Source organism: Sus scrofa, chromosome 15, assembly GCF_054392235.1.
Source record: "Sus scrofa isolate SSC_HxYL_T2T_F1_AM1 chromosome 15, Sscrofa_HxYL_maternal_Yorkshire_Landrace_v2.0, whole genome shotgun sequence".
NCBI lineage: Eukaryota > Metazoa > Chordata > Mammalia > Artiodactyla > Suidae > Sus > Sus scrofa.
In genome coordinates, this window is record NC_139397.1 from 147,939,810 (window position 1) to 147,962,375 (window position 22,566).

At 55.6% G+C, this 22,566-nt stretch overlaps 1 protein-coding gene across 2 annotated transcripts in view; it reads left to right on the top strand.

Annotated features, from left to right (window-relative positions):
• The window catches only part of INPP5D (inositol polyphosphate-5-phosphatase D), a 125,406-nt gene extending 106,421 nt beyond the window's left edge, over positions 1–18,985 (top strand). For both annotated transcript variants that reach the window (XM_021075030.2, XM_085000742.1), the window contains 8 exons: positions 326–439; positions 1,764–1,846; positions 3,577–3,664; positions 6,438–6,587; positions 8,954–9,050; positions 11,298–11,564; positions 16,269–16,908; positions 17,857–18,985. In XM_021075030.2, coding sequence (XP_020930689.1) covers positions 326–439; positions 1,764–1,846; positions 3,577–3,664; positions 6,438–6,587; positions 8,954–9,050; positions 11,298–11,564; positions 16,269–16,908; positions 17,857–17,859 — 1,442 coding nt within the window. In that variant the 3' untranslated portion in view covers positions 17,860–18,985. The remainder of the gene's footprint in view (positions 1–325; positions 440–1,763; positions 1,847–3,576; positions 3,665–6,437; positions 6,588–8,953; positions 9,051–11,297; positions 11,565–16,268; positions 16,909–17,856) is intronic.
• The last annotated feature ends 3,581 nt before the right edge of the window (positions 18,986–22,566 follow it).

Consider the following 22,566-nt stretch of genomic DNA (forward strand, 5'->3'; position numbering starts at 1 on the left):
TGAGGTTAAGGGCGCTGCCCGAGGCCACGCAATTTGGGGGCAAAGCTGAGCAAAGAGCTCTTCCTGCTCTGCTCTGCACCAGCTCTCATTCATCACAGAGGCCATTCCCGTCGTCAGGGGTGCTCGGTGGGGTGGGGGGATTTCAGGGGAGACCTCTCCTCCACTTGGGCTCTCAGCCTCCCTGCACGCTAGGCAGGAGCTCCGGGTGTGTGTGTGTGTGTGTGTGTGTGTGTGTGTGTGTGTGTGTACGTGCGCGCGCACTGGTTTGAAATGCTCCATCTCCAGACACACTGTGGAACCGAATCTCTGTTCTCACCTGCTCCAGGCCCTGGGACAGTCGACAGCCAGGGACAGATCGAATTTCTCAGGTGCTACGCCACCCTGAAGACCAAGTCCCAGACCAAATTCTACCTGGAGTTCCACTCAAGCTGCTTGGAGAGTACGTGCTGGCTAAACTGCCTTTGTGTGTGTGTGGGGGGGGGGGGTGGTCAGGCACAACTCTTTCCTAAAAGCCTTGTCATTGATGGTGTCTTTCTCCCCTCTCTGGGAAGGACTTAGCGATGGGCTGCAAGGGAGGGGGGGTCAGAGTAGGACTGCAGGTGGATGGTACCAAGGGACATCCAGTTACTGCGGGGAGCCCCAGGAACCTGCGATGCTGTCTTCCCAGCCCCAGGGACGAGGTAGTCACGGATGCACAGACCCCTCAGCCCCCTGTAGGCGACTAGGCAGCTGGACCCTCTTTTTTCCCCTCAGGGAAGAGTTTAGCCTACTCAAGGGACCCCCACGTCGGGGCTCTGGCTCAACCCGAGTCCTGGGTGAATATCCAGAGCTTGTGAAACCAGTGCTGGGGCCGGAGCAGCTGCTGGCAACCACCTGGTCCCCCCCAGGGTCCTCTGCTCTTCCCTGCATCATGGGCATCCTTCTCAGGTGGCCCGAGCATCCAGAAGCAAGCTAGAGATGCACGGCCCCTGTTAGCCAGCAGCACTTAGCACAAGCAGCAGTTAGGAAACACCCTTTCTAGGTGACATTTCTAGGCGTATTGTCTAAAGCTGTTCCACGGCACAAAGCTCTGTGTGGTTTCTAGCCCTCCTCCCTGAGATGGTCGGGACCGGGGGGCAGGGTAGCGGGGGGTGACGAATCAACCCCGCAAAAGGAGGCTTTTTGTGACGGGATGACACATGCTTCAGAAACTGGGACCAGGACGTGCGCCCCCAGCTTTCGTGCTGCTGCAGCCCCCTTCCTCCCGGATTTGCCTGGGCCCCGTCCTGGCGACTGACCTGCCTTCTTCGTGAAGTCTCGGGTTCGGGTCACTGAGCAGGGGCCAGAACACTTCCCAACCTGCTGAGGACCTTTTGTGCGGGTGTTTTTAATCAACTATCAAGACATTTGCATCCATTTCTATGGAAACGGCATATTAGGAAGCTGAAATTAGCATTTCAAAAGGCTGCTGTCTTGAGTGGCGTGGGCTGAGCTGTCCTGTTTCCTAATCTCCCTGCCTCTGATGTGACGATGTCTTTGTTGCCTGGTTTGTTGCAAAGAGGAACCAAAAAGGAGGGGAATCTCTTCGATTTTCCTAAAAATAATTAGACCGTGTTGGCAAAGGACCATCCAGCCTCCCCAGCAAGCCTGACTCCTAAGGATGCTGTGGCCCCTACGGATATGGGGGAGGGTATCGCCATTGGTCCTGGCGGGTCCACCCTCGGGGTCTTCCCTGTGTGGCTCTTGTTCCTTTTCTGAAAACCAGCCTTGGTGTCCTCTGACAGGTTTCGTCAAGAGTCAGGAAGGAGAAAACGAAGAAGGAAGCGAAGGGGAGTTGGTGGTGAAGTTTGGCGAGACCCTTCCCAAGGTAGTTCAAGCACAGGGAGAATGGCCGAGCCTGGCCAGGCCTGGCCAGGGAGCGTGGGCATCCCACGGGGCCAAACGCACCGGAGCCCACCCCTCTTTCAAGGTGTTTTTTGTTTTTTCCTTTTTTTGTTCTTTTAAGGGCCGCACCTGGGGCACATGGAGGTTCCCAGGCTGGGGGTCCAATCAGAGCTGCAGCTGCCAGCCTGCATCACAGCCACAGCCACACTAGATATAAGCCACAATCACGACCTACACCACAGCTCACGGCAATACCGGATCCTTAACCCACTGAGTGAGGCCGTGGATCCAACCCGCATCCTCATGGATGCTAGTCGGGTTTGTTACTGCTGAGCTACAACGGGAACTCTTTCAAGGCGGTTTATGACACCCTTCCCAGCAGCAGCTATATGTGGGCCTGGGCCTGGTGCCCCAATATTCCTAAATGGATTTTAATTCCCCTAATGGATTAAGGAAGGGATTTCAGGGGCACCTCCCCTGAGGACATGACTTTACAGAGAAGGAACAGAGGCAGATCCCAGAGAGCTGGTCCCTGGTCACACGGCTGCAGGGACAGACCCAGGACCCACTCCTCGAGGTCCCAGTTCCCCGGCAGCGTTCCTTCTGCTCAGCCCTGCTCGGAAGCTCCAGTGAAGAAATAGACAGGAGTCTGTTGACCCTGGATGGACAAAGACCTTGACGAGTCTGTGGCCCCAGGCGGGCAAAAGGCAGAGTCGCACACACCAAGGCACACCTTAGTGGGAACACAACTGTCATTGTTGCAGAAAAACTGGTTTCCTGCCTGGGCCCCAGCACTGCTGTCTTGATGTTACCCTGACAGTGGACGTGTCTGATGTGCACATGGGGACACGTGGAGTAGGCCCCTGCTTCTTTGTCATTTAACAAAAGAGGGGGACACAGAGGGGGTGTCCCAGGCTGGGCAGATCTATATATTACACAGGGTGGGGGGTCTCAGGCTCTCCTGGAAGGTTCCCTCAGAGGGGGTGCCCCAGGTGAGTCTGAAAGGCCGACCTCAGGCTGGTGTGGGGTGCAGGCGGGTTTCAGAGGCCTGGGGGGAACTGGCATTAACTCTCGATGGCATTTCCTCCCGAAGCCCCTCCCTGTGCTTGCTGACGCGCCCCACCTTGGGGACAGCCTAATGTGCACGTGCTCCGAGCCACACGAGAGCAGAGTTGGGGAGCGGCTGGAATTCAGGCTCTGTGTCTGTCCCTCCCTGCCCCACCCTCCCACAATCCACAGGATGCCCCGGGCCCAGCTGGGGGCTTGGCTGCAGGTGGACACAGGATGGGGGGCAGGCCCTGTGGTGCTACCTTCAATGCAGCCTCTGTCCCAGGAGGGGGCTGAGGAGAGGGCTGCCCGCTGCTGGGGGAGCTGGGGTGAGGAGTGGGTGCATTCAGACCTGGCTCCTGGCCCCACCCGCCTTGATCCTGGGGCGAGCAGAGGAGGGAGGGAAGGGGGGCATTTGGGGGTCAGGCCCTCTCCCCGGGGCCTGGGGGGCGGGAAAGGAAGTTAACCCTGCCTTGCTGGGTAGCATGGACGTGTGTTCCTTCCTGCTCTCTTAGGCAAGGAAAGCAGAGATCCGGATTGAGATTCGGATTGTGTAAACCAATATCTACCCTCCTTTGTCCCCCCACATTCCCCTCCTCTGGGCTGTCCCCTCACCCGCCTGTCCCGCCTCCTGCTGACTCTGATCCTGTGCCCTTCTCTCTGCAGCTGAAGCCCATCATCTCGGACCCCGAGTACCTGCTGGACCAGCACATCCTGATCAGCATTAAGTCCTCTGACAGTGACGAATCCTACGGTAAGTGTCCCCGGACAGGTGCTACGATGCCCCGCCTGCGGATGGAGGCCTCTCACGTGAGGGAGGCGGTGGTATTTCCTTCACAAAATGCCCCCCTGCTGTTCCATTCCCCCATCCCAGTGCTGCCAGAGGGACAGTTACTGGAAAGGCCTCCTTCCCACCCCATCAGGCTCCTGGGAGTGATGGCCAGCCACCACACCACCTCCCATTTGCCGAGCGTTTCCGGTGTCAGATTCCATGCCAAGTGCTGGCAAGCATTACTTGGTTTATCCCAACGCGAACTTGAGAAGCAGATAACTATTCTGGGCAGTTGGTAGATAAGTGAATTGAGGCTCAGAAAGGGGAGGTGACTTGCCCGAGTCACACAGGGAGAAACTGGCTGAGCACTGATTGGTGCCCAGGTCTGCCCAGCATTACGCAGTGCCCAGGCCAGGCAGGCTGTGGCCCCACCCAAGGTCCCTCTAGAGAGACACCATCTTCTGTCTCATCTTTAGCCCGTTGTGGCTTCAGCCCCAGTGTCAGGGGTGCTCTTGCACTTGGTACAGTCAGCACGGCTAGTACTTGAACTGAGAGGGGCAGGAAGCCAGAAAGAGGCTGGAGGCAGAAGCCAGGACAGCAGCTCCGTACAAGCCAGACCTGAGGTCATGGCCCATCCTGGAGGCAGTAGGGAGCCACTGAAGAGTCAGGCAAGACAGTGACAAGATCAGCTTTGCATTTTTTTTTTTTTGCCACACCCATAGCATGTGGAAGTTCCCAGGCCAGGGATTGAACCCGCACCACAGCAGTGACCTGAGCCAGCAGGAACAATGCCAGATCTTGAACCCCTAGGTCACCAGGGAACTAGCTTTGCTTCTTAGAAATATGAGTTTGCAGCGATCAAGATGAGAGGTGACGGGGCTAGAATGAAAGTAACGGCAGTAAAAAAAGAGAGACAGGTGCAAGTCGAGAGGTACCATGAAGGAAATTGTTCAGCCCTGGGAACTGGGGGATGAGGCCCATCGAGGATGGCCCGGCGCTTGTGGTTTGAGTAGCTGGGCTGAACTGGGTCAGCTGTGCTGAGGAGCAGGCAGAGGAGACACAAAAGGCTCGGCCAGAGAAGTGGCAGGAAGCAAAAGCCTGGGGTTGCGACACCCTCCGAGCTGGGCCGAGAATGGGCACGGTTCTGATAGCAAATGTGACTGAGATCCAACCAAAGACAGTGTCCTGTGAGCGGAGGGACCTGCGGACCATCTGTGGATGTGGGGGGGGGGGGTGTGCAGGGAGGGGGCGGGGGTGAGAAGGCCAAGGGCAGGGACGGACAGGATGTGTACCTGGGTCCAGGGAGCATGTTTGTTTTCAGTGGAAGAGACTGAAGGTGCTTAAGGCCAGGAAGCAGAAAGAGGCCACAGACAGGAACGGTGCCCGTGTGTGTCTGTCACCCACCACGCAGGCGCTGCCCAGAGCCCTGGGGCTTGGGTTCCATCACCACCCTCACTGCAGAGGTGAAGAAATGAAGTGGCTTGTCCAAGGTCACGCAGCCCCTGAGTGACTTTGACAAGGTGCAGTGTGACCTTGGACTTGAACCCAGGCAGCCCAGCTCCAGAACCATGCCCTCCACCCCCTCCCAAGGCAGCCCTGGAAAGAGGCCCCCGACCCAGGGCTGGGAGAGCCTGAAAAGCGTGACCGGGTGAAGAGAAAGGATCCCTGTGGGTGCCCGAGTGTCGGCAGGTTTGGTGGCAGGAGATGGGGCCACAGATCTGATGGTTCCACTTTCTTTTCAAACACTGTCATCCTCCCCCGTCTCCTCCTCTTGGTCTCCATACTGACCAAGAGGGGGTCACACCAATACCCACGGAAAAAATCGCCCAGCGGGCTCCTTCCCCGTCACAGCCCGTGGCCTCCTCACCCCCATGGGCTTTAACTTGAACTGTTTTCTTTTTACGGCTGCACCTGGGGCACAAGGAGGTTCCCCAGCGAGGGGTCGAATCCGAGCTGCTGCAAAGGCCTATGCCACAGCCCAGCTCCAGATCCGAGCCACATCTGTGACCTACGCCGCAGCTCATGGCAACTCCAGATCCTCAGCCCACTGAGTGAGGCCAGGGATTGAACCTGCGTCCTCACAGAGAAGTCGGGTCCTGAACCCACTGAGCCACAACGGGAAATCCCTGATGGGCACGTTTGATGGCTCCACAGACTGAGCTGGTCTCCACGTACTGAAATTAACGAGCTACACATCTTTTTGTGGAAAATGTCTGCTGGGTTATCTGCCCATTTATCTGCTGGAGATTTGCCTCCGAAGAGTTCCTCGTGGAGTTGAGATAAAACGCCCTGTGTCGGGCTGGCTGCCGCTCGTGCTCCCAATCAGTCTTCATTCCCTTTTCATGTTTGCTTTTGTGCAGAAGTTTCCAACGTTTATGTCCTCTTATCTGTCAGTCTTGTTTTGTCATTTCTCAACTGCTTCAAACCTTGGAAAGTTATCATTCTCTCCAGCAAGCAGGTTAGTATTTAATTCTGGTTTTCTGCTGGATTTTCTATGATTTGATTTTTTTTTTCTTTTTTTCCACATCCACTAATCCGCATGGAGTTCCTTTGGCTGTAAGGTTGGAGCTATTTCCCCCAGATTGCGGAGGAGCTGTTCTGCAAGGTCTATGCCATGATCCCTGCCTTGGCTGTTGCTGGGCAGGATCATCTTTGGGCAGGGGAGCTAAGTCTCCAGGCCTGGAAATGCGTGGTGCTTCTCCCTTGAAATGGGGGTGTCCTGACATGACTGCTGTCCCCTGTCCCCCATCCTCAGGCGAGGGCTGCATCGCTCTACGGTTGGAGGCCACAGAAACTCAGCTCCCCATCTACACACCTCTCACCCACCACGGAGAGATGATGGGCCACTTCCGGGGGGAGATCAAGCTGCAGACCTCGCAGGGCAAGACGAGGGAGAAGCTCTACGGTAAGTGGGCAGCTCCCCCTTCAGCACCACAGGGCTGGGGGCAAGAATGGAATGTTCTCTCTGCCATGGCCTCAGACCAAAACCCAGCATCGGAGGGGATCTCAGAGACAGCCTGGCCCAACCCTTAGCAGATTCGAGAATTTCCTACAGAACCGCAACACCCCACAGCCACAAGGCACCCTTCCCCAGCCCCAGCCAACTTGCATCTTTAAGGCTGTGAAGCTTGCACATGTGCCAGGTCCTCTGCTCTCGCTTTAGTCTTTGAGGCCTTAGCTCGTCCTGTCAGCCCCTGCACCAAGAGTCCACAGGAGACCTACCTACTTACTGACCAGCTCTTTCCCGCCGGAGGGGAGAGAGAGGCCAAAGCTGTGACTGCAGTTGAGGGTAGAATCCCCACATGGCCCCAGTTCTTCCTCGGGGCTGCACACTTATACGCACACAGGCCCTTGTATGTACCTGCATCGCGCCCTCATGGTACCCACGCAGGGCTTCTATACCTTCTATGTGGCTCTCACGCACCATACATACCCAGGAGGCTCGTCCTCATCCTTAGCACATTTCTTTGGCCTATCCCTATCCTCGGACCAGCCACCCTCCAAAAGAGCAGCATCCCATGGCCAGGCAGAGTCCCCAGCACCCCTTTGAACTTGAACTCAGTCTTTCTATCCTGCTGGCTGGCCATCAGGAGGATGCATTTATCGTGGCTCTCAGAAGTGACACTGGTGCCACCAAACCACGCTTGGGAACAAATACTCGTCACAGGCACTTCCTTGCCGCCTATGAAAGGCCAGCCTCCAGGAGTCATCCCTTCTCTGTCCCCAGAGGAGACCCTGCTGACTCCCCTTAGGCAATTTCAGAGGCCACATCTCTTGGATAACAATTGTCACTACTAAAAAAAAAAAAAAAAAAAAAAAAAAAAATTGTCACTACTGCATTATGAGAATATTGAAACACGGCCGTGAGACCCTAATAACTCAGGGAGAATGCAAGGAAGAGTCTAGATGCACATTTGTAATTTTCTCTGAGTCCTCCCTAAAACTTTTGTTTTGTTTTGTTTTTGTTTTTGGCCACCCTGCGGCATATGGAGTTCCCGTCCCAGGCCAGGGATCAGATCCAAGCCACAGCTGCAGCAACACCAGATCCTTTAGCCCACTGTGCCAGACTGGAGATCAAACCTGAGTCCTGGCGCTGCGGAGACCCAGCCAATCCCACTGCCACAGCAGGAACGCCATCCTCCATAAATTTTCAAAGCCTGGAAATTAAGACATGTCCTTCTCAAGAGTATCCATTATGTTCAAACTTCTCCGCTTGAAATAAGAAAAGATTTGAGAGGCCCAGAGCGGCTCAAAATGTGTGAATCAGGCCTCTCTTCCTTTTCACATAGGCGATAGGTCGTTTTTTTCCTTTTCCTCTTGGATTTAATTCGTGCATGAAAGCACAGTGCCTAAAATGAGGTGGGCTTTAATTTTATACTCGATGTATGAAATGATCATCTTATAAATGTCGTCTCATTTATCTCTCACAATAGCACTCAGATCCTGGTATGATCCTTGTTGGGTAGATGGGGAAACTGAGGCACAATGAGGTTAAGCAATTGGCTGAAGGTCGCACACCAAGTAGGCAGCTAGGCCAGGGCAAAAGTGCAGGTTCACACGCTGCTAAGCTTTGCAAACTTGTGACCATGAAGGGGTCCTGCCTCTCACATGAACGGTGAGACAAAGACTCCCTGCTCCTGGGAAGGCTCTGGGCCATCAAGGGTGCTCCCTCCTGTGGATGTGGCTCCTCGTTCTGCCCTCTGGGAGCTCTTTCAGGATCTAGGCCTAAGGGGGACTTGGCACCCTGCAACCAGAGTCAGTTATGAAGATGAGGTCCCAGTTCTCCATTAGGCCCGTGAATAGCTAGGCTTTGGGCATCAAATGCTCTTGTAGAAATCTTTAAGGGGCAGAGATAAATATGCTTAAGTTAGAGGGGAAATTTAGAATTTATTTTCTCAAATTCAAAAATAAAATAATTTTTTAAAAATTAAAAAAAAAAATGCTCTTCTAGAGCCACCTTGTTCATTGATTTTGTTCAGACCTGCCAAGAAATATGTGCTTATTTTATCCCTTGCTGACACCAACTAGTAGGAAGTGTTGCAAAATAGGACAGCTCTGGATCAGACATGCCACTGCTCCTCATTCTAGAACTGTGCAGGCATGACTAATCGATCACTGAACTCATGAGGCCCCAAATCTTTCTCCGCCCCTCCCCCTGGCCACCGTCATTCACTGCCCAGCTTCAGCACGCCATGGAAAGCTCTGGGCTGTGCTGGCCCAAACTCTGGGAGCTGGGCCCTCACGTGCTCTTTCCTGGCCCTTTTCTTGCAGACTTTGTGAAGACGGAGCGGGATGAATCCACTGGGCCCAAGTCCCTGAAGAGCTTCACCAGCCACGACCCCATGAAGCAGTGGGAACCTACCAACAGGTAGAGTTGGGGGAGGGGTGCCAGGGCTTTACTGCCAACTAGCGTGGCTTTGGAGACCCAGGACCCAGGACTGGGAAAGCGAAGCAGAGAGAAGGCTAGGACCGAGAGGGAAAGAGAGCGCCGGCTGGGAGAGGGCTGTCCTGCTTCAGCATCGAGGCTTCTGACCACAAGCCCCAGGCTCTGGGGAGGTTGGTGTTTCTGTGATCAGGGCCAGGGAGACTCTTCTGTGTTGCAAAATTTAGTTCAATTCAACAAACATTGGCTGAGCACCTGTCAGGCTCTAGAGATACCAAGGCAAATCAGGAGCAGTCCCTACCCTGGAAATGCACCGCCTCCTAGAAAGATGCTGAGTCCAGGAGGAAGCAGCTGTCATATTTCCCATGGCCCGGGGACATCAGCAGTCATGGCTCCAGGGCTCGAAGCCCCATCCTTTCCTAAGGGGGAAATTCACGGGGAGAAATGCACACAGGCTGCTCCTGGCAGAGACCAGGCTGGGAAGAATCTGGACACCAAAGTCTGTGTCACTAGGGGGACAGCAAGCCCCAAATGGCAGGGTCACCTCAGCTCACTCATGTGGCCTTGGGTTCTCGAAGCAAGCCAGCAAGGCTCGTCATGGTCTCCAGGCCAGCTGTCCTGCTAAGGAGGCAAAACTGTGCCAGGTAGCGGAGCAAAATCCCAAAGCTGCTGCAAAAATTATTTCTTGATTGATTTATAAAATAAATAATCGAAAGTGGCAGGGAGTTCCCGTTGTGGCTCAGTCATTAACATATCCGACTAGGAACCATGAGGTTGCGGGTTCAATCCCTGGCCTTGCTCAGTGGGTTATGGATCCACCGTTGCCGTGAGCTGTGGGTAGGTCACAGACTTGGCTCGGATCTGGTGTTGCTGTGGCTCTGGTATAGGCCGACGGCTACAGCTCCGATTGGACCCCTAGCCTGGGAACCTCCATATACCTCAAGTGTGGCCCTAAAAATCCAAAAAGCAAAAAAAAAAAAACAAAAAACAAAAAAGTGGCAACAGCACCTAGCGTACCGGTCCCCTCCTTTCAGCCCCCACTGCCCATCCCTCTCCCCCTTCCCCTCCCCCCTCCTTCCCCTCCCCCCACATGCACATCCACTCCCACCTCCAGCCCCTCCTGAGTCCATATCCAACTTCTGAGGCTGGTAGCCTTGGGCATTAAACCATCCCTGTCCATCTTTTTCTCCACTCCTATCCCACTAAGGAAAGTTCTGCAGCTCTCAAATGTCTGCTTCACTCCAGAATCAGGATGAGCATAGGTCAAAAAATTACTTGCCATGTGACAGTATTAGAATCGACACTTATTTCCAAAGCAGCTCCATGGATGGGAGTAGGACATGCTCAGAACCAGGCTAGTTGAGCAGATGGGAGCTGGGGAGCATTAGTTATAACCTGTATACTCAGAACCCTACCTGCTAGTTAGTTCTCCCGAGACCGCCATCCTACAAAGAAGGATGACATGTCTGTCACCAAGAGGCAGCATGGGGTGTGTCTCAGAGTCACCTCACCAAGGCTGGCCATCCCTTCGTCAGCGCTAGACTGACTCCCCGACAGCTAAGGCACCAGCCTTGACCTCTGTGCCCTCCACACTCACCTCCCCAGTGCCCGCGTGGCTGTCTCCATCCTGATGCCTCGCAGACACACAAGCTGGCTGACCCAGATGGACCTCTCCATTTGCCACCTCCCTGCCCTCCCCCATGGTCACTCGGCCCCACCAGCCTCTCATTCCATTCTCCCCGCTTGCTCACTGGCCTTCAGACTGTTACACCACAGGGCCTTTGCACTTACTCTTACTTACCGCTGTCTCCCTTCCCTTCCTTATCAGAGATGCCTTCCCTGGCCATGCTATGCCCAAGCGGTCCCAAGCTAGTCTATCTCTGCCTCTTCTGTCACTCAGTCAGACCTCAGCAGTGTACAAATACCTGGTCTCTCCGCCACTGAGCTGGTTTGTTCGTCTCCCATCGTATGTTGGTTCCATGAGCACAGAGACTGTGTCTCGGTTACAACCGTAATTTCGCCTCTTAGCCCCGGTGTCACCAGGCGGCACTCAGTAACTGTTCTGTCCAATGAATGAATGAACGGATGAACAAGTGAATGAATCCCCTGCCCCAGAAGTGAAGGGGTTGAGGAGAGCCTGAGGAGCTGCAGGGGACGTCAGAGGACACTGTCCTCAGACTGGTACTGAATCGGAGGAGCCCGGGGGTGTGACTTTGTGTGCCTCGCCCACAGGGTCCCTCCGTGCGGCGGCTCTAGCATCACTGAGATCATCAACCCCAACTACATGGGGGTGGGGCCCTTCGGGCACATGAAGCAGACTCTGTCCCCCGACCAGCAGCCCACGGCCTGGAGCTATGACCAGCCCCTCAAGGACGCCTCCCTGGGGGCGGGAAGGGGAGACAGCCCTCCAACCCCACCCTCCCAGCCACCTGTATCACCCAAGAAGTTTTCAGCATCCACAGCAAGCCGAGGCCCCGGGCCCAGGACACAGGAGTCAAGGTGAGCGTCCTTGCACCAAGCCCTCTCCCTTCCCTGGGGTTTCACTGCCGGGCACCTGGCTCTAGAACAGAAGCCACGCGGGGGCAAGGATGTGTGTCCACTTTGGTCACTGACTCTTCCCTGGGGCCTGGAATAAGGTAGGCTCTCGGGAAATGCTTGTGGCATCTCCAGTTCCCTACTTTATTGGTGAAAACGTGAAAGCTTTTTTAAAAACAGGATAACAAATTTTAAACATGCTCCCAGAGAAAGACATTGCCCCTGTAAAACCGACCTGCACTGAGAAATTCGTTTCTATAAGCAGTGAACCCTCGTCCCCCTCCGACTCCCTGGAGGGCCCTGCGGAACAGAGGTGGGAATTTCCACCTAGGAGTCCCTCTCCAGCTCCGAGTTCCCCTCTCTCACCTCAACCACAAGGGTTTCTGTTCCCATGCGCAATTTCCCTCTCTCCCCTGCTGAGGCCAATTTTAAAAAGCAGCAGCTGGGATTGGAAATTCCAAAGGGGAGAAGAGCAGCCAGCCTGCAGTGGGGCCTCCCTCTGAAACTTCGGGAAAACCCCAGCAGTTAGAGAAATTGGACCTGCATCTAGAATTGGTCCAGGCAGCATGTGCCATGTGCCCCGTGGACAGGAGCCAGGAAGGAGCCCCCACTGCTGCAGCTATTTGTCACAAGTACTGCCTTAACCAAGCAAACCCGTGCATGAGTGCCTCGTGCAGACGCAGGATCAGGGAGCCCTGTGAGTTTCTAGTACCCACAGGGTGACAATGGAAATTAAAAGTGCAGATCTTAATTAACAATGATTGGAGATGCACAAAATGTCATTGGCATCGGCTTCCTTTGGGGGCTGCCAGTTCTGTTTATGATGACTTCAAGGTGCCATGCTAGGCCTGTCTTTCCTCTCTGAGGTCCTACGTTCCTCAAGGCGTTCTCTGTCATATATCAAGAGCCAGGGAAGGCGTTCCCATCATGGCTCAGTGGTAACGAATCCAACTGGTATCCAGGAGGACACAGGTTCGATCCCTGGCCTCAGTCAGTGGGTTAGGATCTGGCATGGCCATGAGCTGCAATGTAGGTCACAGACACGGCTTGAATCCTGCCGTGGCTGTGGTGCAGGCCGGTGGTTGCAGCCCCAATTTGACCCACAGCCTGGGAACTTATTTATGCCGTGGGCGCAGCCCTAAAAAGACAAAAAAGAAAGAAAGAACGAAGCAGGGAAAGGCAAGTTGTCAAACATTGTGCTGTCATCTCCTGCCACTTCCAGCCCTCCGACACCTGGCCTGGCTGGGGATTCCTCTGGCTTGAAGGGCAGTTCAGTTTTCTTTCTTAAGCTTCTCAAAAGAAACTGGTTAGGGGATTGGAGATGCGCAACATATCATTAGCATCATCTTCCTTTGGGGCTGCCAGTTCTGTTTATGATGACTTCGGGGTGCCAGAAGGAAGGGAGGAAGGGATGGAGGGAGGCAGGAGGATGGGACAGGACCTGCCCCCGAGCTTAGCCCTACCCCTAGTTTTCAGAATTTGTCGGTAAGTTTGTGGACTCTGGCTTTTCCATAAGAAACCTGGGGAAAGGAGAAGCAGCCTGGGAAAAATGAGGACAAAAGCCACCATAGGGTGGGTGCTGAGGCGCCTTTTTGGCAAATGTCATCTCCTGGTGACCCCAGGAAGTGGAACTACAACCACAGAGAACAAGGGGATTGTGCAAGGGGAATATTTTAAGTTCCCAAAGTCAGTGTGTCTTTGTGCCTAATAACTTGAACATAGCACCTAGCTTAGAACTGGGTGGGGACCTGTCCCCTAGGGTTTCATGGGTCGTAGCTTCAGAACGAGGTCATTTGTAGGCAAGGGGCCCAGGGGGGGTTCTAAGCTCACTTCTCAGCAAGGAGGTGACTGGAGGCAAGAAGCCTGCAGCTCCCCGCCTGCCCGCAGCCTCTTGGCTGCTCCTGACCCCCACTCGGCCTGCAGGAAGACTGTGGAAAAGGAGGTGTCACCAGCCGTTCCGACACTGCCCCACCACCACGTAAAGTGACCAGCTGTCCCGTCTGCCCATGACTGTCCTTTTTTGGCATAAGAATCCCATGTCCCAGGAAACCCTTGAAGCCTGGTCAACCTGGGACAACTGGTCACCCTGGACCAATGTCATGTGGTTAGAAAGAGGGCTCCTCTTAGGGGAGTTCCTGTCATGGCGCAGTGGTTTATGAATCTGACTAGGAACCATAAGGTTGCGAGTTCGATCCCTGGCCTTGCTCAGTGGGTGAAGGACCTGGCGTTGCTGTGAGCTGTGGTGTAGGTCACAGACATGGATTGGATCTGGCATTGCTGTGGCTGTGGTGTAGGCCGGCAGCTACAGCTCCGATTAGACCTCTAGTCTGGGAACCTCCATATGCCGTAGGAGCGGCCCAAGAAATGGCAAAAAGACACAAAAAAAAAACAAAAGAGGGCTCCTCTTAGACCCTGCTGGGTGCTTCACTCCTTTAGAAAAGAACAGCCTCCAGAGTCAGGAGTGAGGGTGTTTTGCCACAGGCATCAACTCTGCCCTGGGCCCGGGCTCGCCTCCTCCACAGCCGTGGTTTCTTGTCACCTTTGGTCAGGGATAAGACTTTTAAAAAGCTCCGTCGTCTTCCCCAGTGTCCCTGCCCCCACCAGGCCCTGCCCCCGCTGAGAGTGACAGAAGCCCCTCCTCAAAGAGAAGATGTGGCTCGCCCCATCTTCTGCTCTCCTCCCAGGGGAGTGAGCTTTGTGGTCACCGAATTGCTTGCATCCAGGGTCCGCTTCCTGGCCCTGCCCCTCCTTCTCTGAGGCAGGCCCCTCTCTCTCATCATTGAGAGTGGGCTTCCGGTGGCAGGCCAGGCAGTTTTCTTTTCTTCTTGCTTCTTCATCAGAAATGTCTGGCCACTGCCACTTTCACCCTCCTGCCCCCTCCTCTCTGGGCTAACTCATAGCAAAGGTCTCTGGGGATCCAGGGAGGATGCAGAGGATGGCCTGAGCGGGGAGGGGCAGCCTTCCAAGGTCTTGGTACAAGGCCCCAACACTTCTGGTTATGCACCTGCTTCCAGGTCTTTCCAAAGAGTCATGAGCAAAAACCCACGTCCACAGTCAAGCCCCTTGGGCATGTCCCTGAGGCTGGCCTCCCCGACCTCCCATGTCATCTTGTCTCCCTGGCACCTGCGCAAGGATGACATCTCGCCTCTGCCCCCTGCCCACACCTTCTCCCACAAAAGTCCATCAGCCAAGGCTGCTCAGCAACTTCTGAGCCGCGTTTCAGCAGCACACGCTCCCTCAGTAAGAGGCAGCACAGCCTGAACAGTTCAGTGCAGTTTCCAAGGGACCCACATTTTCTGCCCAACAGCTTCCTTATTTTGCAGAAAGCAGAACCCAGAACCCGCCCCAGGGCCCCAGGGAGACTATGCCGTTGGCCACAGAGTAAAATGTGTTCCCATTGCTGGTTCTCATCATCTGCTCAGCAGGAAGTCACCTCCAGAAAGAGCAGTAATAACTCAGGAAACAGACAAACGAAGGGAGCTCTCACCTACTCTGGGTGCAGCACGGAGCGCCCTCTCTGTCCGCCAGTCAGACAGGCCCGTTTCCCTGCTACCGGCTGGTGTCCTGATGCATCTGTCCAGGTTGCTTCTGATTTTCAACTTGACCATTGTTTCAGTCTTCTCACTCTGAGCGAGGACATGAAGGAAACCACCAGGAACTCTGCAGGGAGAGGACTCTAGGCAGAGGAAAGAACGCTGTGTTAGGAATTACCGTTGTGGCTCAGTGGTAACGAACCTGACTAGGAACCATGAGGTTGCGGGTTCGATCCCTGGCCCTGCTCAGTGGGTTAAAGATCCGGCATTGCCCTGAGCTGCAGTGTAGGTCTCAGACATGGCTTGGATCTGTGTAGCTGTGGCTATGGTGGAGGCCTACAGCTGCAGCTCCAATTCAACCCCTAGCCTGGGAAGCTCCCATATGCCGTGTGTGCAGCCCTAAAACAAAACAAAACAAAACAAAAAATGCTGTATTAACAGGGAATGTTGGCTCCCCTGAGCACAGATTCTGTCTGGTTCGCAGCGGCCTCCTGCACCTGGGGCAGTGTCTCACACTTGGGGGGCTCCTCGCATCTTGACCTGGGACCCTCAAGTAGCACAGGTGGTCATTGTGTAGGTGGTCTGGTCACCTACAAGGCCTCTGTTCCCCTGAGGGTCAGGCAGAATTTGCTAGAGACACAGAGGAGAGGCTGCAGGCTTCTTTGGGGAAGCCAGGAAGGGAGGTGTGCTGGCAGTGGTGGGGGCGTCAGCTCTGGCAAGCAGGCTTCTCTGATGAGGATGGAGGGGGTGGTTGTGGCCTTGGGGTGCCATGTCAGCTGTCTGACCCCCTCCGTGAAGTCCCCCTGGCTCTCTAATGCTCTGGTGTGGTCAGTTTCTATGGTGAGAGCTGAGGTTACCTGTGAGGTCATCCGCATCTGAGTAACAACAGTACCCTCTCCTGTCATTAAAAAAAAAAAAAGGTTTTCTTTTTAATTACGGTGGAATTCACAGAAAATGTAGCATAGCATTTTAAACCGAAGAATTCGGTGGCCTTGAGCACTTCGCAATGTTTTGCAATCACCACCTCCATCTAGTTGCAAACGGGGTGATCTTCCCAGGAGAAAACCCCACACGCATTAAGCAGTCATTCCCCACGTGTGTTTCTTCCCCGTGCGTCCTCTTTCCCACGCTCCAGGCCCGGCGACGCGGGGAAGAGCGCGGGGGACGCCTTGCCTGCCGAGGACCTGCAGATGACCAAGCCCGAGATGTTTGAGAACCCGCTGTATGGGTCTGTGAGTTCTTTCCCCAAACTGGTTCCCCGGAAGGAGCAGGAATCGCCCAAGATGCTGAGGAAGGAGCCCCCGCCCTGCCCGGACCCGGGCATCCTGTCACCCAACATCCCGCTCTCCAAAGCCCAAGAGGCGGAGGGCAGCAAGGGCACCGGCAAGCCGGCGCCCGCGCCCGCGCCCCCGCCCTTCCTCAGCCCCACGCCCCGCCTCCGCTCCTTCACCTGCTCGTCCTCCGCCGCCACCGCCGAGGGCCGCCCGGCAGGCGGGGACAAGAGCCAAGGCAAGCCCAAGGCCCCGGCCGGCCCCCAGGCCCCGGCCCCGGTGCCCGTGCCGGTGCCGGCCAAGCGGCCCATCAAGCCTTCCAGGTCGGACCTGAGCCAGCCGCTCCCGCCCACGCCGGCCCAGCGGCCGCCGCTCCCGGTCAAGAGCCCGGCCGTCCTGCACCTGCAGCACTCCAAGGGCCGCGACTACCGCGACAACGCCGAGCTCCCCCACCACGCCAAGCACCGGCCCGAGGATGCCCCGGTCAGCAGGGCCGCCATGCAGGTGCGCGGGCGCGGGACTTCGGCCGCCGCGTATGCGTGCGTGTGATGCGGCTGCACGTGGGAGTGCGTGTGTGTGTGTGTGATTCCACCACCGCACCCAGGAGTGTGTTCGGGTGCATGTGTGTGACACAACTCCCCCCCCAGCCACGAGGGGATTCCAAGAAACAGGTGTTCTGGAAGCTGCCTATGAGTAAGGGTGTGGAGACAGGATTTGAACCCAGCCTGTCCCCAGAGTCCCTGCTTCTACCCTGAAGGCGTTAAAGGCCGGGCTGTGGGTAAAACTCTTGAGTCCTCCGCGACAGGCCCACAGGATTAGGCTTCACAAATACAAAAGCGCCCAGGTCTTTATTGCGTGATTATCCTCACTAGTGTCAGTGCTTAAAATCTCCCCAGCGTTAGAGAGACGCCACCCTCAGTGTCCCCTTCCTTCCTGTAAAGGGGATTTCTTTGTGACCAAAACTCATAGTGGTCAAGAACAGATTCAAGGGCCAGACGGTCTTGGGTTTGAATCACGGCTCTCTCGCTTTCTGGCTCGATGCCTCCAACCTCTGTTTACTCCTTTGTAGAAAGAGGGCTAGCGATGGAACCTGCCTCATAGGTTTATAGGGAAGATTAAATTTGATTATATACCATTTCTCTGTGTTGTAATTTCTGTGTAAATTCTATGTATTATCCATTCCACGTTATTTCGTATATATCATCTATTACTATGTGTGCATGTAACATATATGCGTATATGTTGGAATGTATGGGAGTACTTAGAGTGTTGAGTCTCTTCAGCACTCGGTTAAAGGAAGCGTCCTCTAGCCCAGGGTGTGCAGGGACACGGGGACCTTTAGTTAAATCTGACAAGGCCAGGTTCACTGTACCCTCGATTAACCACTCATGTCGCTGCAGGACAGCACTGGCAAGGTCGCGGCTCTGACAGTCTTCTGTTCTTGTCCCGCAGTGAAGTCCCGTGAGCTGCCCGTGAGACGGGAGCCCAGAGGAGCAGCAGGATGCCGCTGGGACCCTCTCCCGGAACCTCTGTTCACGCCTCCTACCCAGCTTCCCACCAGGGCTTCGTGTTTTTCAGGAGGGGGGCAGCTTCTGTGGTCGGCGAGGTGCACTGGCTGCGAAACGTGGCCCTCAGTACTGAGGCTGGAAGGGAAACACACCTGACAGCACCAGCACCCCCGCACCCCCGGGCCCCCAGCTTGATCTTGGTACTTGGGACCCAAGAGCCTCGTTCCGGTCGCCGTTTTGAAGAAAGGAATTCACGTGCTGATGCATGGGTGGAGATATGAATAATAATAATAATAATATTAATAATAATAGCTGCCCGTATGGAGCACTCAGCCCTGCCAGGTACCATGCTAAGTGCTTTACGGACATGGTTCGTTGTCTTCCTCAGCCAACTAAAACCACATTCCCAGACCCCTCAGTTCGAAACAGGATGTCCTGAGTGGTTTGGACAGAGCATTAAAAATGAAGGCCAGCGACGTGAGTGGTTAATTTAGGGTACAGTGAGCCTGGCCTTGTCTAGCTTCCGTGGTGCAGAGTGCTTTAGCTAAAGCCGCAGGGGTCCGCCAGAGCCGGCGTGGAGCACAGGACTTTCCTAGTTCTTGAGTCGGACGGAGAAAGAAAATCAGCTCCTCCTCTCCGGTGGACAGATCCAGCTGAGACGGGCGACGCACAGGCCCTCCTCCAGGTGGGCAGCCACCTCCAGGCCACGGGCTGAGCTGATCCTCCAGAGCCTTATCTCATCCAGCTGGAAGCGTCTTTGCCTTGTTGCCCCCGAAAGCCAGCTCTCGCCTCCTGCCTGGATGCCCGGGAGGCCAGGCCTCTCGGTCCCCGGCTCTCAAAGCAACGCAGCCTTTTCTTTTCCGAGCTCTGTGGCTTTTCGGCCCTGCTTCCTCAGTTACTGGGCGGATAGACTAGTGATGTCTTTTCTTGTGTGGCTTTTGGATATAACAGAAGTAATGTAGGCAGCCCAGTCCAGCCCATCTCCTGTGTGTGTGACCAGGAGAAGGGGGACGCGGCCCACATCGCCACATGCGTCGCTCCGTGTGACCAATAAATTGTGTCTTTCTCACTCAGTTCCCATCTGCATGGCATTTTTTCCTGATGCTTCAGCCACAGATATGCTTCTAGGCTGTTCGGGCTGCAGAGCAGCAGCCCGGGGTGGGGGGCGAGGGGAGGGTTCGCAGTAGAGAAGAGCCAGCCTTGCCCTGACCAGAGGGGACTCTGTAGAATGAGTCTGAAGGTGGGCATGGACCAGGAACAGCGGCAGATGTCACCCATCTTCGTGGGACTTCCTGCAGCCACCCAGCTTCCACCAGCATCTCCCGATCACCACCACTGCCACCAGCCCCACCATCTGTTGTCTTCCAGCCACAAGCTCCTCCTGGCTTTTGTGTTCATTGCTAAGCTCCAGAGACAGTAAATGCATGTAAACAGGAGTTCCCTAGTGGCCTAGCGGTTAAGGATCCAGCATTGTCACTGCTGTGGCTCAGGTCACTGCTGTGGTTGTACGTGTGATCCCTGGCCCACACGCTGCAAGTGTGGCCAAAAAAACCCAAAGAACAAAACAAATCCAGAAAGACAGCAGAATAAATCATTACAAAAAATACAAAAAAAAAACCATATATAAACCATCACTGTGGCCTTCAGCTCCCCACATCTGGGGCAGCTTGCCCTGGGCATGGGTCAGGGAAATGTGCCCCACCCACAAGGCCAGTGTGAGTGCTGCTTGGCCCCCTGTCCAGGCTGCCCTGGCCTGGGCTGCTGTTGCCACCACCTCGGGCTCCTCGGCCTCTGCTCCTGTCTGCAGACACCAGCCTAGACTCCAGGCAGAGCACAAAAGAGTGACATTCCTGCCATTTACTGTCCTTCAGCAACGACATGGGGACCGGCAGGGGTGAGACTGAAATCCCACTGCAACCGAGGCCCCTCACCCACCCAGTGGGATACTCTCACCCTGCAAGCTCGCCTCCTGGTCCCTACATGGAACCTGACCCGAGTCGCCAGGCACCCGCCTTCTGACTCCACCGGCCAAGGGCCAGGGTGGAGGGACAGCTGGAAACACGCAGACATCCTTTAGGCTAACGCTTCCTCCATCCATCACCCCGCGGCCAAGGACCCAGCCACTGATGCCCGGGGCACCTGGGGATCCACTCCTGCCAGGGTGGGCTGGCGTGCTGCCAGGGGCCCGCAGCTCCCATTCAACCTGGGCTGGACATCCAAGACCTCCTGCCCTTTGCTGAGGTCCTGGGAGAAGTGAGTCAACAGCGCTCTGAGTTCTGGCCGCTGAGCCAGCACAGTGGCCCCCAGGCCTCTCCCCCAAGCTCCAACACAAGCTGTGTCAGCACCAAGCCAGGTTTGACTGTGAATTTGTGATGCCTGGACCCGGAAACTGGAAATGGTGACATTTAAGACTTTTCATCCTTGTCCTTTCAACTGCTCAGCCCTGCACCTACGTCTGGAGGTCCCCGACCACCTTTCTCCTCGGGCTCTGATCCCCACACCATCGGCTCCTGCCCCGCTCCCCCCGCCCCCAGCCAGAGTTCTCTGTCTGCTTCGTGCCCAGTCCCCAGCCTCCCAAACACCCCACTCCCCATCATCAACCTCAAGATGTAAGGGGAACCCAGAAATTCCCTCCTCTTTATCCCCTGAGTCATTTACTTCTATTTTGTTTCTGCCATTCTCCACCAAGCTCCCTGACCCAGGAGGCGGATTATTCACGAAGCTTTCTTCACAACGGTGCCTCCGACCCCTGCAGTGAGCTCTGTGTTTTTTCCTTCCGTGCATGATCTGAAAGCTGGTTGAAAACAGCAGCTTTTATGCCAACAGGAAGGTGCTGTTATCCTGATGGACCTTCTCTAACAGCAGCCCGCATCCAGCCCCACCACCCCCAGCGCGGCTGCTGCAGCTCCAAGCCTGAGTTCCAGGGTCAAGGTCAGCTGTGCCGCTCCTCCCTGGGCTTTGATTCTTGTTCCGTGCCATTTTTTCCACCCCCAGGAGGGAAATTAGTGAGTCATTCAGAAAAGCTCTCTCCTCTCCCACTGCTACCTTCTCTACCCCAGCCCACAGGGTCTCTCTTTGCACGTCCTTAAAATAGCTTCTTTCTCTGGCAAACTAATTTCCATGGAGATCCAGCGATCTGAAGGCCTGGAAGCTTTCTGCAAAGCAGCCAGCCCAGCTCCCAGCCTTCACTCCAACAGACAGAGACCCTTTATCATGCAAATGTCTGGTCTCACCCCCACTGACACCCCCACCCACAGCCTGAGAGTGGCACCCCACCCACTGCCAGGTTCCTTTTTGGGAACCCCTGCTCTGTGCTGGGAATGGAACTGGTGGGGAGGGACCTGCAGGGACAGTCTCCTTGCTGGTCTGTGCTGGTCACTTTTCTCTCGGGCCAGAGTCCCAGACCCCTGGGCTGTGCCGGGGGTGACCTTATACCAGGCATGTACAGCTCCTGGTCTACCCTCGACCACACACATGCTGATGGCGTGTGCTGGGCCCCAGGGATCAGCACGTTTATCAAGGGGGACCACTGCAGGGGGCTATGGAGCCGGAAGGACTCAGGGGGAGGGAGGGCTTAGGTGTCTTGTCTTTCATTTTCTGGAAATATGATCTTATAGCAGGCACAGCTTCACTGAGCCTCAGTCTCCTGTCTATAGAGTGGGGAGAAGGGAGCCCTCCGCCTGGTGGGGTTCTGCGGATTCGGTGAGCTCGGGTCTGCCCCTGGACCGTTCCTCCTTCCTGGAAAGCAAGACCGTGGGGGGACGGCCCACGGAGACTCTGAACAAGGGACCAGGAGGAAAAGGTCCGGGTGGCGGTGGATTGGGCCTCCAGGAACTAGAGGAATGTCCTAGAAGGAGGGGGGTCAAGCCCACCCCCCACCCCACCCCCCCCGCCGTGTGGGCAAAGCCAGTGACCTACAAACAAGGCAGGAAACCCAGGGCCAGGCGAGACTCGGAAAGCCTTGAGGACAAGGGATGCTGAGCCCAGATGGGCTAGTTGAAACCAAGGAGGGACTGGTTGAGGCCAGGGAGACTAGTTGAGGTTAGAGGGGGCCAGATGAGGCCAGACAGGCTAGTTGAAGCTAAGGAGGGATTAGTTGAGGCCAGAGAGACTAGTTGAGGATAGAGGGGGCTAGTTGAGGTCAGGGGGACTCGTTGAGGTTAGAGGGACTATTTGATGTTAGAGGGAGCTAGTTGAGGTTAGAGGGGGCCAGTTAGGTCCCTTTAGCTACACAGACCTGAGCCAGTGGGAGGGGACACGCAGAGAGTCCCCGAGCTGGCGCCGCCTCTAGTCCACGGCAGTGCTGGCCGGTGCTCCCGGCCTTTTGGGACAAGCTGGCAGTCGTCCCAGTCACCACACACAGCTCCGTGACCCACGCAGTCCTGGTCTGCCCTGTCCCACGTGCAACAGCTCTGGCCCATCTGCTTCTCCCTCCATGGGCTTCTTCCCCTTTCCCTAACCGAGTAAATGACTCACAGCCAGTGCCTCATCCTGCAGAGACGCAAGCAGTGACACAAGCAGACAGGGACACATGGCTGCTCGCATGTTTTGGAAGGTCAGGAGCAGCCCTCACTCCCAACTGCCCACCTGAACTTGCACCGCCTGAAATTTAGCACCGTGGTGCTTCCTGGACCGTGGAGCGAGTGGACGAGGG